General features: G+C 43.1%; 2 protein-coding genes across 5 annotated transcripts in view; one reads left to right on the top strand and one right to left on the bottom strand.

Moving 5' to 3' along the window:
• The window catches only part of ino80c (INO80 complex subunit C), a 45,380-nt gene extending 35,034 nt beyond the window's left edge, over nucleotides 1–10,346 (bottom strand). Inside the window, exons 1-2 of the mRNA XM_059655457.1 lie at nucleotides 10,116–10,346; nucleotides 9,412–9,522 (exon numbers count right to left, since the gene is read on the bottom strand). Of these exons, the coding sequence (XP_059511440.1) occupies nucleotides 9,412–9,522; nucleotides 10,116–10,331 (327 nt within the window). The 5' untranslated portion in view covers nucleotides 10,332–10,346. The remainder of the gene's footprint in view (nucleotides 1–9,411; nucleotides 9,523–10,115) is intronic.
• The window catches only part of galnt1 (UDP-N-acetyl-alpha-D-galactosamine:polypeptide N-acetylgalactosaminyltransferase 1), a 119,036-nt gene continuing 113,138 nt past the window's right edge, over nucleotides 10,138–16,035 (top strand). For 2 of the 4 annotated variants that reach the window (XM_048558312.2, XM_048558304.2), the window contains exon 1: nucleotides 13,614–14,259. The gene's annotated coding sequence lies outside the window, so the exon portion shown is untranslated. Of the gene's footprint in view, nucleotides 10,268–13,613; nucleotides 14,264–16,035 lie in introns of those variants that run through there. The other 2 variants (XM_048558321.2, XM_048558331.2) reach the window with 2 other exon arrangements.

Genomic DNA, 16,035 nt, shown 5'->3' with positions numbered 1-16,035 from the left:
TTGTTGTGAGATCTCATTGCTCTATTATGTTGTCGGTCCCAATGTGAACCAGGATCTCTGATCGTTCAGAATGTCCTATAACCATTCAAATGACACCTTTGACCCTGGATCCAGACAGGCATTACATCATCCTGCAGTCCCATCAGTGGATGGAGAAATGCCTGTCTGTACTCCTCACTAGTGAATCTCCCACCACCATCATTCTCCCTTTTTCTACTCACACCTGGGGCAGCTGGGTTCTGGCAGCACTCCATAGAGGAACCAACATCATAAAGCAGGTTTAACAAGGTGTAGAGCTGGATGAACACAGCAGGCGAAGCGGCACCCTAGAGCAGGAAAGCTGACATTTTGGGCCTAGACTCTTCATCAGATATGGGGGAGGGGGTTCTGAAATAAACAGGGAGACAGGGGGAGGCAGATCGAAGATGGATAGAGGAGAAGATAGGTAGAGAGGAGACAGACAAATCAAAGAGGTGGGGCTGGAACCAGTGAAGGTGAATGTAGGTGGGAGGTAGGGAGGAGATAGGTCAGTCCAGGGAGAACAGACAGGTGAAGGGGGCAGGAAGAGGTAGGTAGGAAATGGAGGTGCGGCTGGAGGTGGGAGGAGGGGATAGGCGAAAGGAAGAACAGGTTAAGGAGGTGGGGGACGAGCTGGACTGGTTTTGGGATGCAGTGGGGGGGGGGGGGGGGGGGATTTTGCAGCTTGTGAAATCCACATTGCAGCCCAATGGTATCAGGGTTCCCAAGCAGACTATTAGTTGCTGTTCCTGCAACCTTCGGGTGGCATCGTTGTGGCACTGCAGGAGGCCCAGGATGGACATGTCATCTGAGGAATGAGAGGGAGAGTTGAAACGGTTCGCGACTGGGAGGTGCAGTTGTTTATTGCGAACCGAGCATAGGTGCTCTGCAAAGCGGTCCACAGGCCTCTGCTTGGTTTCCCCGATGTTGAGGAGGCCACAATGGGTACGGTGGGTGCAGTATACCACATTGGCAGATGTGCAGGTGAACGTCTGCTTGATGTGGAAAGTCTTCTTGGGGCCCAGGATGGGGGTGAGGGAGGAGGTGTGAGGGCAGGTGTAGCATTTCCTGCGGTTGCAGGGGAAAGTGCCAGGTGTGGTGGGGCTGGAGGGGACTGTGGAGCAGACAAGGGAGTCACGGAGAGAGTGGTCACTCCGGAAAGCAGACAAGGATGGGGAGGGAAAAATGTCTTTGGTGGTGGGGTTGGATTGCAGATCGCGGAAGTGTTGGAAGATGATGCGTTGGATCCGGGGGTTGGTAGGGTGGTCCATGAGGACGAGGGGGATTCTTTTCTGCTTGTTATTGTGGGGACGGAGTGTGGGAGATGACCTCCCAGTCGCGAACCATTTCAACTTCCCTTCCCATTCCTCAGATGATATGTCGATCCTGGACCTCCTGCAGTACCACAACAATGCCACCTGAAGGTTGTGGGAACTGCAACTCATATTCCGCTTGGGAAACCTGCAGCCCAATGGTATCAATGTGGATTTCAAAAGCTTCAAGATCTCCCCTCCCCCTACTGTATCCCAAAACCAGCCCACCTCATCCCCGCCTCCCTAACCTGTTCTTCCTCTCACCTATCCCCTCCTCCCACCTCAAGCCGCACCCCCATTTCCTACCTACTAACCTCATCCCGCCCCATTGACCTGTCCGTCCTCCCTGGACTGACCTATCTCCTCCCTACCTCCCCACCTACACTCACCTTTACTGGGTCCATTCCCGCCTCTTTGGCTTGTCTGTCTCCTCTTCACCTATTTTCTCCTCTATCCATCTTTGATCCGCCTCCAGCTCTCTATTTATTTCAGAACCCCCGTCCCCTCCCTGTTTTCTGATGAAGGGTTTAGGCTCAAAATGTCAGCTTTCTTGCTCTAGGATGCTGTTTGGCCTGCTGTGTTCGTCCAGCTCTACACCTTGTTACGTCAGATTCTCCAGCATCTGCAGTTCTCGTGATCTCTCATAAGCGGATTTTCATGCTTGCAGACAAATGTATTTGATGCAAATGAACTCTGCTAATTTTATCAACACTACAAGACTACTCGAAAAACATATAATGTCTTATGCAACACATGAAGAATATTTAGCAGATTGAATCTATAAATAGAAACACCTGATATGAAGCAAGGACTCATGATTCCTCAGGGATTATAATAGGTTTAGTGCTGCAGCATCAAATAAAATCAAACAGAATCTTCCACCCAATAGTTAGGTGGGATAGACCTTATTCTAACAATGTCGTACAGCAAAGATTTGGACGATACAGACATATTACAATTGCTCTGTTCAAGTTTAATGTGTGTCAATCTTTTTGTGGTATAAAACAGGAGTTTTACTATGATTACCAATGCAAGTTATCAAAATCTTGTAAAAGCGTAAAGTTGTGTTTGAAATATAACAAATATATATAGTACAACACAGTTCGGATATTCTTCATTAGATGATGTACAACCAAGCCAACAAAACTACAGGATTTTCCAATGGTTCAGCAAACATATCAGAATCCAACAGAATGAACAAACACAACTACAGGATAATGATTAACGTTGAACTTTATACACTGACAGATGTGCAATTACTCCCGAACAAACAATAAAATATCTAGGAATTACAATATAATCAGGATTTTAAACGTACAGAGTCTGTGTTGGCATTTGTCTTCCAAAAGAAGGAATATTTCCAAAGAGACAGCAAGAACTGCAGATGCTAAAGTCAGAGATAACACAGCATGGAGCTGGAAGAACACAACAGGCCAGGCAGCAGAGAAGAAGGCAAGTTGGTGTTTTGGGTTGGGGCCTTTCTTCAGAAATGGGGAGATGGTAGGGAGCTCAGAAATAAAGAAAGAGAGGAGTGGGGCTGGGGAAGGTAGGCGGGACGATGGTAGGTGAGGGCTGGTAGGGAGTGGTGGGGGTTTGTTAGTGGGATGGGAGGGATAGATAGGTGGGAGAGGAAATGGACAGGTTGTGTCAGGTCAAGGAGACAGGGATGAGAAGGAAGGCTGGGAGATTTAAAAACTGGTGAATTCCACATTTAGGCCATTAGGCTATAGGTTCCCAATGTGAAACCTGAGGTGCTGCACCTGCAGTTTGTGGGTGGTGTCATTGTGACACTGGGAGGAGCCCAGGTTGGACATGAGGAAGTTAAAATGGTTGGTGACTGGAAAGTATTGTCGTTTGTCACAGAGAAAGCACAGATGCTCTACAAAAAAGTCTCCGAGTCTACGCTTGGTCTCACCAATGTACAGGAGGCCACGTCAAGAGCAGCGGATACAGTCGACGGATGTGCAGGTGAACAGGTGATGTGCAAGGTTTGTTTTGTGCCATGAATGGAGGTGAGGGGGGAGCACTTACTGCGGTTGCAGAGAAAGGTGCTGAGGGTGACCTTGGAGAGTGTGGAATGGACACGGAGTCACGGAGAGAGTGATCCTTACAAAAAGTAGATGGGGGGGGGGGGAAGAAGGGAAATAATACCTCTTTGGTTGTGGGGTCGGATTGCAGGTGGTGGAAGTGGCGGAGAATGATATGTTGAATGCAGAGGTTGGTGGGGTAATATGTGAGGGCAGAAGTGCATGAAATGCAAGAGATGCAGTTGAGGGCATTTTTGATCACCGGAGCAGGGAAGTTACAGTCCTTGAAATAAGAGGGCATCAGGGATATGCGGGAGTGGAATGCTCCATCTTGGGATCAGACACGGCAGAGGCAGAGGAATTTGGAGTAGGGGATCGCATTGGGCGAGAGGAGGTGTAGTCTAGGTAGCTGTGGGAGTCAGTGGGCTTGAAAAAAAATTGCCAATTTCGAGACGGTCACCAGAGGTGGAGACAGGGAGGACTAGGAAGGAGTGGGAGGTATTGGAAATGGTCTAGGTAAATTGGAGGTTGGGGTGAAGAGTGTTAGTAAAGTTGAAGAACAATTCTAGCTCCTTCTGGAAGCACATGGCAGCACCGACAGAGTCATCAATGTAGCGGACAAAGAGGTGGAGCACAGTACCAGTGTAACAGCGGAAGATTTGTAAATACAAGATTTCTATCCGCCTTTCAACTTCTTTCCCTTTATTCACCTTTCAAACTCACTTTGAATAGTTTTTGCCTCAATTGTAAACTTCTCAAAATGAATTGCACAACTTTAAAATTTGTACACAGAGGTATATCATATTATTTCTACAAAATCCCTTACCTTTGATGAGCCCTTTTGTTGAGTGAATTTTCAGTATTTACCAATTTTCCAAAATTTTAAACACAAATCAGATCATCATTATTACTCCCTTATTTTGCAATGTTGTAATGAAAAAAAGCAAAATCAAGGTTCTCTTACATTCTATAGATGATACTCTCTCATTCAATAACATGATTTATCCAAAACAGTATATGAAATTGCTTAACAACAACCAATCAGTTCATTCTCTAGAGACTAATCATTATACCATCGGGGGCCGAAGGGCCTGTTCTGTGCTGTATTGTTCCATACCCACACAATCAGCCATATTTTTAAACAGCTCAGTTAAATTCCAACCTTTCAACCGTACTCTCAAGAGCCCAAAACCTTTGATTACCTGGAAGCTGCTGAGCAGACCCAAGAGCATTACAGACCCACTACTGTTCAACCTTGTGTGTCAGCATGTCATTTGTCCCTCTCGGACACTGGACACAGACCACTGAACAGGTGCATTAATTTTTGAAATGGAGGAGTCTAATTTGTTATCAGAATTAACCAGACAAATTGCTGCAGCACCCACAGAATCCTGGAAGGGGAGGAGGGGAGTGATCAACTTTAATCCAGAGACTCAGATAATGTTCCGGGATCCAGGGTTCAAATCCCACCATAATAGATGGGGGATCTGAATTCAGTTTTTAAATTAAAATCTGGAACTACAAGTCTAAAGATGACCATGAAACAATTGTCAATTTTCGAGAAAACCTATCTGGTGTTACACCAATGACCTTGAGGGAAGGAAACTACTGTCCCAACCTGGTCTGGCCTATATGGCCTGACTCCAGACCTACAGCAACACGACTGGCTTTTAACTGCACCCTGAAATGGGGTAACAAGTCAGTCACAGACTTCATACAGTACAGAAACAGAACCTTCAGTCCAACCTGTCCATGCCAAACATAAATCCAAACTAAACTAGTCTCACCTGTCTGCTCCTGGCCTATATCCTTCCCAACCTTTCTTAAAAATGCACATATCCTAATATCATTTAAACATTGTAATTGTAGCCACATCAACCACTTCCTCAGGAAGTTCATTCCACATGCGAACCACCCTGTGTAAAAAAAAAATTGCCTCCTACGTCTTTTTAAATCTCTGTCCTCTCACCTTACAACCCAGTAGAGGATATGGCACCATACTGATTACCGCATGCTGTCCTCCCTTGACTGGTAAACGAGTGCTCTTCCATGAGGAGGAGAATTTGGAGAAAGCAAGGAGGGAGCAATGGCACAGAACATACTCTGAATGGGAAGTTTCAATGTCCACCACCAAGAATGGCATGGCAGCAGCACTACTAGTCGAGCTGATCAAGTGCTAAAAGACACATAACTGCTGGACTGAGTCTGCAGCAGATTGAATGGAAAGGAAACAAGAGGAAAAGCTCAAAACCTCATTCTCACCAATCCATCTGTTATGGATATAACTGTCTGTAATAATGACCACCACACAATCCTTGTGTCAATGAAGTCCTGCCTTCATTTTGAGAATATTTTTGCATTGTGCTGTGTGGTACTATCACCATGTTAAATGGGTCAAACTTTGAACAGATCTAGGAACTCAATCAGTAGCAACAGGATCACACTCCAGCAACCACATGGGCCAGCATACAATTGGATGGACAGGTAGTGTTGAGAAAGTGAGGAGGCCACGGAAGGACTTGAACAAGATGGAATGCAGTGTGGGAAAGTGTGAGATTATGCACTTTGGTTGGAATAGAGGCATAGACTATTTTCTAAATGGAAAAAGGCTTCAGAAATCTGAAGCACAAGAGAGCTTAGAGATCCTAGCTCAGGATTTTTTTTGGGGGGAAAGTGTAGAGGTACAGTTGGCAGATAGGATGGCAAATGCGATGTTAGCACTCATTTCAAGAGGAACTGGAATACAAGAGCAGGAATGTATTGCTGAGGCTATATAAACTCCAGTCAGTCTACATTTGGAATATTACGAGCAGTTTTGAGGACCCAAACTACGGAAGGATATGCTAGGCTTGGAAAGGGTCACAAGAATGATCCCATGAATAAATGGCTTGACATATGAGGAATGGTTGAGGATCTAGGTCTGTACTCAATTGACTGCAGGGGCAAGAATCTGAAACTTAGAATACTGACAGGCCTGGATGGAGTGGGCGTGGAGAAGATGTTTCCACCAGAAGAGACTAGGAAGTGAGGGTATAACCTCAAGTGAAGAGATGACTCTTTAGAATGGAAATGAGTAATTTATTCAGCCAGAGGTTCGTGAATCTGTGGAACTCGTTGTCACAGACGGCTGCGGAGGCCAAGTCATTGATTATCTTTAAGACAGAAGTAAATAGGTTCTTGACACGTGAGGAGAAAAAGGGTTATGGGGAGAAGGCAGGAGAAAGGAGTTGAGAGACATTTCAGCCATGATCAAATGGCAGAGCAGACCCAGTGGGTCAAATAACCTATTTCTGCTCCTCCTACATCTTATGGTCATATTACCCTACACCTCCAACCCCAAACCCCACCACCCTATTATAACCATCAAGCCAGGGGATCAACTCTCATTCAAAGTTGAATACAGGAGGGCATGCCAGTAGCAGCGCCACATTTACCTAAAAATAATCAACCCATTGAAGCTATAAGTCAGGATTATTTGTGTGGCAAACAGTATAAGCCACAAGTGATAGACAAAGCTAAGTGATGGGGTCAGATCAATGGATCAGATCTAAGCTCTGCATTCCTGTCAAATCCAGTCATGAATGGTACCAGACAATTGGAGGATGGTCCAAAACCATCTCCATACTTAATTAGGGCAGAACACTGCACATCAATGCAAAAGGCAACTCAGAAGCATTCACAATAATCTTTAGCCAAAAGGGTCAGGTTGGTGCCAAGAGCATCAGAAATCCCCAGCATCATTCTTATGGTTTTATGATCACAGATGACAGTTTACAGCCAATTTGTTTCATTCCACCTGATATCAAGAAATGACTGAAGGCAATGGATACTACAATGACTATGGGCCTGACAATATTTCTACAATACTGCTGTGAATTGTGCTCCAAAACTTGTCGCACACTTGGCCAAGCTGTTCCAATGCAATTACAACACTGGCATCTACCTGAAAATTTGGATAATTGCCCAGGTATATCATTTCCACTCAAAGCCAGACAAATCCAACCCAAATAGTGACTCTCCAATCAATCTACTCTCAATCATCAGTAAAGTGATGGAAGGTATCATCAACAGTGCCATCAGCTACACCTGCTCAGTGACGCCCAGTTAGGGTTGTGCCAGGCCACTCAGCTCCTGTCCTCATTACCGCCTTGGTTCAAACAAACAATGACAGAAGAGATGAATTCCAGAGGTGAGATGAGAGTAACAACACTTGACATCAACGTTGTATTTGACTGAGTGTGACATTAAGAAGCCCTAGCAAAACTGGAGTCAATGGGAATCAGGGGAAAACCCTCAGCCATATCTGGCACATTGGAACATGGCTGTAGTTTCTGAAGGTCAGGCATCTTAGCTCCAGGACATCTCTGCAGAAATTCCTCATGGCGGTGTCCGAGGCCCAAAAATCTTTAACTGAGGATATTCGCTGATAATTGCACAAGGTTCAGCCATGACTCCTTGGATAATGAAGCAGTCATGCCCAAATGCAACAAGCTTTGGAACAATACCAAGGGCTGGCAGAAAAATGGCAAGTAACAATTGTGTCACACAAATGCCAGACAATAACTATCTCCAATAAGCGACAATCTGAACCACTGCTCCTTAAATAATCACTTCAACGGCATTACCATTACCAAATCCTCACTATGAACTTCCTGGCCAGGTGGTGAACTGGACTAGCACCTAAAGATGGTAGCTACAAGTGGTCACGGGCTAGGAATACTGCAGTAAATAATACACCACTGTGATTCCCTGTCCAAAATCTACAAGACACAAGTCGGGGATGTGAGAAAGTATTCCCCAAATGCCTGGATGATGGTAGATCCATCAACATTCTATAAGCCTGACACCACCCAGGACAAAGCAGCCATTTGACTGGCACCACTCAGTAACAGCAGTGTGTACCACCTGCAAGATGCACTACAGAAATTCACCAAAGCTCCTTACACAGCACCCTTGAAGCTATGAACCTATCCATCTAGAAGGACACGGATAGCTGATAAGTGGAACACCACTACCTGCAAGTTCCCCTCCAAGTTACTTATCACCTTTACTTGGTCAGAATCCTGGAATTGTGGGTACATGGACTGCAACATTTCAAGATGACAGCTCACCACCACCTCCGCAAGGGCAGCTAGGGAAATCAATAAATGCTGGCTAGACAGCGACATCACATGAGTGAATTAAAGAAAATTTCAAGCCTTTTGCATCACCCTCTGCATTGATGCTTCCTTGAAAGCTGGGGTCTCTTTATCTTTGGGAATTTCAATTGGCATCCCACACGTCAGGGGACATTGGTTTAATCGTGTAACGTCTCTTCTAAATCCTTTTTGGCCATACATCCTAATATATTCTCATCCTCAACATATCAATTTTGGCATCCATTTTTGTGCTACCTAATTTGTTTAAATATTTTATACTGTTTTCACCTTGTACATTGCTTTCTTAAAAGGCCTCATTATCTATTATTCTCTCAAGCCCATAAGTAATTTTCTTGCTAAGATCTCCACATTTTTCCTTTACACTGAGTGAAATTTCATTCATAACAATGTACTGTTGACAGATAATGTGCAATAACACTGGAAACCCATTTAACTTCACATCAGCAAAAAAGTAAAAGGAAAAAGTTAGGTATACACTATTTTAGAAATGTAATTAGGTGATTATTTCTTCTGGTGCTACTGACACATTCACTTTTCTTGATGCTTTCCAGCCTTAAAGCTGCCAGGTAGTTCAAAAATCATGGTATACGTGAGCATGTTAAAATTCAGTTTTTGGGTTAAACAGAATTAGAGTTATTACTTTCTTCTGTCAGATTTCATGTTGTAAAATGAACAAGCCTTTCCACCGTTAGATTTCCCTGTGAAGGCACACCTTTGTTGTTAGAGCTATTTACCCAATTGGTCAATTTTTTTTAAGTTCATTGTACGTTTTTTTAATCCTTAGCATAAAAACTGATTGACAATGATGGCCTGAAAATACATTTTGAGTGACGGTAAAGTGGGGGGAAGAAATGTTCTGTGAGATGTGCCACTTCAGGTAAAAAAAATACTTACAATAAAATTTGGATCCTTAAATATCAAAGGTTTTACTGCAGACTCTCCATGCCCTGGACTGGAATCTGTAGCCAAACTTTGATGCTCACCGATAGTATCCAACATAACATTCTATATTAAAAAAAAGTGCACACAAATTATTAACTTTGACTGTTCAACTATAAAGAAACAAGGATCACATTATTGATTAAAGCATAGTTTAGTCATCCTGTGAACTGCTTCTGCAAGAGGTACAGAGTATGGTCCACGCAATTGACTTTTTGCCCATGGGAATGAAAGGGATTTGGTGCGAATCAAGATGGAAATTTGGGATGATTCCATGTTTACGGGCAGTAGACTATAGGTCAAAGCTGTTTCTCTCTGTAGAAACTGCCTGACACTGACTACTTCTAGCATTGTTGTCTTATTTATGTTAAATCCAAAGACATCTAACTTTACAACACCCAATTCCGGGCTTCTAGAATATAATATATTCCCACGTGCCTAAAGAATGCTGAGTTGCCGTGCTTCAACTCTTTTCAAACCAGAATGTTTTATTGCACGACTTCTTGAAGCTTACATTCTTTGTTCTTACGTACAAACGTGTACTTTTCTGATACGGCAATGTTGATTTTGTGTAATCTATTTGCTCATACGCCTAGGCGTTCCCTTTTATAAATTCGTTTCCGTGATTCATATCACCCACAAACACTATCCACAAGTACCTGTCCTACTCTCCTCTTCTTCGCAGCCACACCCCCACTGTTCCCCGGGCTTGTCGGCCTTTTCTTGTTCCGAAGTTTGGTAGGAGTCGATGCCACCACTGCCACCTGCGATACCATAGCCGCCATTCTTTTCACGTTTCCAGGAAACCAAGGTAACAATTCCGTGCGCGATTGCGTCACGCCTTCCGGGTGAAATGGGCATGCGCACTGTGTCATTTCGAATAGCCCAGAGGGAGTTTAAAACAGAAAGTGGAGTTGTCCGACTCACTGAGCAATGGTGTTAAACCACCATCAGTCGTCTTTCTCGTGGGAGAATAGTCAATGGTCTTGAAAGCCTATGAAAACTTCGTCGGCTTTCGTTAATGCGAACGTTAGATGCTTTTATGTTTACTTGATAACTAATTAACCGAAATTGTACCAAATGATTATTGGATTATTTCAAGAATTCCACAAATCTATTTTCACCATTTCAGCTCTTTTTGCTTAATTAAGGTTTCATGGGGACGGGCTGTGCTTCAGAGTTGCCAAAACGTGTATGAATACAAACCTAGTCGGTCAAAAACTCCACTGAATGTTGAAAGAGTCACCTCAGAATATTTTCGGTACTTCCTATATCTTGGCAGCCACTGTTGTTGAGGAGATCAACACTAGATCAGATGTAACAATTGAGGCTTCTACAAACTACACTACTGAATATTTGACAATAAAAACCAACAAATATTTCTAGCATACAGAGCAGTTGTCATCAGTTGCTGCCCAAGTCAAGCCTGGATTGTGCATCAGTAACACAAAAATGTGCTACAGAAATTACACCAACAATGCGTCTGCCTTATTCTTAAGATACAGTTGAACAACCATCAAAACACAGTAGTGACCTCTTGAAGAGATAGTAAGAACTGCTAAAGCTGGAGTCAGAGATAACACAGTGTGGAACTGGAGGAACACAGCAGGCCAGACAGCATCAGAAGGGCAGGAAAGTTGATGTTTTGGGTCTGGACTCTTCTCCTGACCCGAAACATCAACTTTCCTGCTCCTCTGATGCTGCCTGGCTTGCTGTATTACTCCAGTGATCTGTTGAAGCCAGCTCCAAATGCATTCAGGCAAAACTTCTGCAAATCTAACTATGGACTGGAGGCTGTATCAGGGCAGCATAAATGTATCTTCCTGCCAGGTCCAATTTTCTCAACTGTTGAATGACACTCAGTCTAGGGAGGCCAAAGAAACACCAGATGCTTTGAAGCTCCGCATACAGCGCAGAAACATTGACATTAACAAGGAGCTTGCTACAAATTATTCAAAATTGTAAAAACTTGTCCATCAAGTTGAATCATAATTTGATTCCAAATGACTTAATGATGAGGCGACTGGTGGCACAAAAGGAAAGAAAATGAAGTAAATTGTGCCCCATACATCAAAAGGTCTGAAAGCTGCAAATTTGCCTGTTCAGTCATAGTGGGAACATGACGCCGCGTAGATGTCTTTGAATCAAGGGACATCTAATAACTTTTGAGTAGTTCTCATTATCAGTATTGAGTATTTCACATTATCTCACAGTATTATAGCCAAGCAGAGGCATAAACTTAGTGATATTACCAGGGTGTGATTTTTAAAATGGACCATTTTGAACCTAAAATGATAAAGAATAGAGTATTTCAAATTAGTAAAAATCTAGAAGTAGAGAATACCCAAAGGGGTTCCAGTGCACAACTTTAAAATATCACATTTGCATGTCCAAAAAAAAAGTTCATCTCGTATTTTAGTCCTCTGAATATAAAGGAGTTAGAAATCTTGTTACAGCTTATAAATGGCCTTGGGATAGACCACACCTGGAGTGATGTGTCCCATACTGTCCTCAACCTGAGGAAAGACGTATTAGCCTTGGAGGGAATGTAATGTCATCAGAATGGTAACAAAGTCCAAGACTGAAATTTGAAGTGAGATTACTCAAACTGTGATTAAAGCAGGAAATTTTGGTCAGCATCTGTGAACAGAAATTCAGAGTTTATGTTTTACTTTGCTGACTGTTCTTCTGAACTGCAAAAAATTTTTTAAAAAATTTTAACAAGTGAGAAAGGAAGTATGTGTATGGATGGTGAGAAAATTAATACAAAAGGTGTTTCTTTGGCCTCCCTAGACTGAGTGTCATTCAACAGTGAGGTCAGTAAGAGGGTGGAAGACAGGAGAGATTAAGTGACGAAAGAATTGGTGATGCAAAGACATTGAAAGAATGGAAGGGGAAATGAGATCTGAGGAAGTAAGCTGTGGAAGTTAGTGATTTGTTAGTTGACTGCTTATCTCCAGAAAATGAAACAGAGATAGAATTGGTGAAAAACCTCTCCAGATGTTTTCTTTTGCTTTTCCCACTACCACCACCGTTGACATTGCACCACCAACTCTTTTGTAATTCAATATCTCCCATCTTCCAATCTAGCAGAGATTTTTCCTTTATTTCTTTTACCAACTGCCTTCCCCTTTCACTTTCTTAAAAACTTGTTACATATCAATCTTTTTTCAGTTCTGATGAATGAAAATGAACCATTAACACTTTCTCTCTCCCCACAAATGATGCCTGTTCTGTGAGCATTTCCAGGATGTTTTGTTTTTATATTTCAGATTTACAGTACCTACCATTTTCTGTGATTTTTATAAAACAACTAGGATTGTATTCCCAGGAATTCACAAGATTAAAAGTGATATGATCAAAGTTTTCAGAATATTGAGAAGATCTGATTGGGCAAATAGAACGAAACTGTTTACATTGCATATAGAACAAAGTCATATAGCCTTATGGTGTGATCACCCATATATAAGGAATAGTAGAAATTTGTAATTGTCCCTCATAAACTTTAGCTGGAGCTGAGTTAATTGATAATCTAAAACTAAGGTCGTTAGACATGTGTTAGGCGTTTGTCTTTAGGGATATGGAATATTGGTGGATACATGGAGGTAGTTCCTCAACCAAACATGATCTCATTAAATGGTGGAACAAAAAATGGCTAAATTGCTGATTGTGAATTCCGAAATTAAGCAGCTAATTCTATCCTTTGTCCTCTTTTAATCAAAATGTCACTCCTCGGGTCTATCGGGGTCATACTTATACAGATAATGATGGATCATATTAGAGTTATTACCACTACTTTTTAGTTTTTATTTTGGATTTCACTTTTAAGAAGTTTTTCCGCTTTAGAGGCACTGTCACCTTTTACTTGAAGCGACAGCGCTGCGGCTGCGGTGAGCTGTTTGCAGTTGGGTATACCTGTTCTTGACGTGTACACATCAGTAGAATTGAGGGCTGAATCAATCGTGAATATCCTCTGACTGCTGAAGAAAAAAAGAGACAGAGGCAAAACTGGTCATCTCAAATCAGCAAGAGAGGAAATGTGGCAAGTACACCAGGAATCCGTGAGAACGCCTGAAGGGAAGTATTGAGCGATAAAGACATCAGCTTTCAGCAGGCTTCTGCAGTGACGTGGACGGTTCCGCTGTGCTTTCATTTCCGGGTGGCGCTGCTTGTGGTTCCCAATTGGAGCGGAGCGGGGGAGGCACGGCGCGGCGCGGCGCGAGGAGAGCGGAACGGAGCGCGAGCACTAACGGTTGACCGTTCGGCGGCTCAGTCGAGCCCGCGTCACAAAGGGGAGTGCGGCGTCACCCGGGCGGCCTTGCTTACGTCACGGCGGTGATGAGACCGGTGGCAGTGCCAGTGGCGGCGGTGATGGTGATGGTTTTGGTGGGGGGGGGATGGTGTGTGCCTACTCTCCTCGCACAGTGTCTCTGCCGTGTGGAGAGTGATCTGTGAGCGGAGTGATCCAGACACCTGCCTGCCGGTGTGACCTGCTGCTTCTTATCGGACATATAACCCAACACCCCCTCAACGACTCAATCCAGCGGCAGCAACAACCTCCGAGGAAGGAGAGAGAAAACCCCCACTGGCCGCGGCGGCTGGCCGCTTCTAACAAGGACGTTCGCCACAACTCGTCGCCGCTCTTCACTCTCTTCTGCTAGACTGAGGTCTCGATGAAGATGTGTCATTAAACAGGAAGGAGAGAAAGCGTCAGTCCATTCACCCACCCACACCCGTTGAGAGCGGTTAAGTGTCATATCGAGCCAGGCTTAAACAGTCATTACCTGAAGTTTTCGAAAGGAAGTGAGTACGTCTTTTTAATATCTCAGGGCAAAAAAAAATCGGCCAACCCTTTTACTGCGCTCAAAAGCAACTAATGTTGAAAGCGTCTATGAAATGAGTTAGTTTTTTTTAAAGAGAAAGGTCTAAGGTACGTGGGAGGTGAATCAACATGGTCTTTAAAGTCAATCAAATAACGTGACCGTATCAACTAGCAGGAGATTTATCTGTAATACATTTACACTATACCCTTCGTTTCTCCTGATCCTGCTTCATGATTTAATACGCAGGCAGCACATTTGAACAATTAGTTTTGTGCTGCACACTTTTTTTCGGATATGAAGGGTTTTTTGGTATCCCCAGGTTTAACTTTTCCGACTTCAACTTACAGTTGAGACTTTCACACCCCTTACCTTCAAACAATCGATGAATAAGAGCGAAGCTTCAGTGTTTATGTATCGCCTCAGTTTGTAGCTTTATTTCGGAAAACCATGTTGCCGCTTCGACACTTATGCAATGCATTAAAAATAGAAATTGACAATATTAATAGATATCACTTACTGTATAACAGCAATTAAACCTGGCCCTGAAAGCAGCCAAGGGAATTTCGTTTTAATATTTTTTTATCCCAACTGGAGTTTTAAGCTATTTTTCACTCAAAATAAAATTTGGCCAAGCATTATGATTTTACTGTTCGTACATCTCAATCGCAATGATTAGGATAAAGCTTTAAATATCTTGTGACACTGTTATCTTCCGTATGTCGGACAGGGCTGCATTTATGTAATACACAAAACGGCTTAATTGGAAAACGGCCGCTAGGGGTGATTGGTTACGTTCGCATGACAGTAGACGATGCAGTGTGAACTTTTATTGTGTTACGGAATTGGACTAGTTACACAATTGAGATTACTGATGGTACTAACGTGCCCACCTAATGTCTAACGTTTGTTAGCTGTCACTTAAACATATTTTAGGATGTTCAGTTTTTATCGTCCAAATTCTAATCATTTTCTTTCCACTAAATCTAAACTTTTTCACTGCCATGTGGAGAGTGCCTTTGGCCCACCATGTCTATACCAACCAACAAGCACAACTATACTCCTCCCTTTAACTGGGGCACTTGGTTCATAGCTTACAATGCCCTAGCATACTGCTTAAATATTGCTAGAGTACTTGCCTCCACCACCCTCTCAGGCAGCATGTTCCATTTATCTACCACCCTTGGGATGAAAAAGCATTTCCACAGATCTCCTTCAAACCATCTGCTCCTCACACTTTGAACCTATCGCACCATTCAATAAGATCATATGTGATTTTGTTTGTGGCTTCAACTCCACATTCTTATTTGTCCAGCGTTAGCATTGACTCCCTTGACTATCAAAAATCTAACTCTGCCTTCAGTAAATTTGATGCTGCAGCCTTCATGGCTTTCTGGAGACCTAATTCCACCAGCGACCCTGAAGGGGTAGTGGAGAGTGACTCGCAATTTTTGTCTTTGAGGACTGAGCCTTCATTGTTAAACTGTGTCCTTTAGTCTCCCACACAAGACGAATTAACTCATGGCAAACATCTTATCAGCTCTCAGGATCTCCTCTTTCATCAAGATCAGCTTTCATTCTTATTACAGTCCAATGGATTTTCTGAACTTTGTTTGACCTTACCTCATGAGATAAATTCTTCCTTCCAAGAATGTGAATCTCCAAATTGCTAACACAGTTGTTTCCTTCTTTCAACTAAGGAGACCAGAATCATGCATGGGCTTCCAGATATGTTCCCACAGATGCCCTGTACAGCTGC

The sequence above is a fragment of the Stegostoma tigrinum genome, chromosome 2 (assembly GCF_030684315.1).
Source record: "Stegostoma tigrinum isolate sSteTig4 chromosome 2, sSteTig4.hap1, whole genome shotgun sequence".
Taxonomy (NCBI): Eukaryota; Metazoa; Chordata; class Chondrichthyes; order Orectolobiformes; family Stegostomatidae; genus Stegostoma; species Stegostoma tigrinum.
Note: the sequence above shows the minus strand (reverse complement) of the source record. Positions and strands in the feature narration are given on the sequence as shown.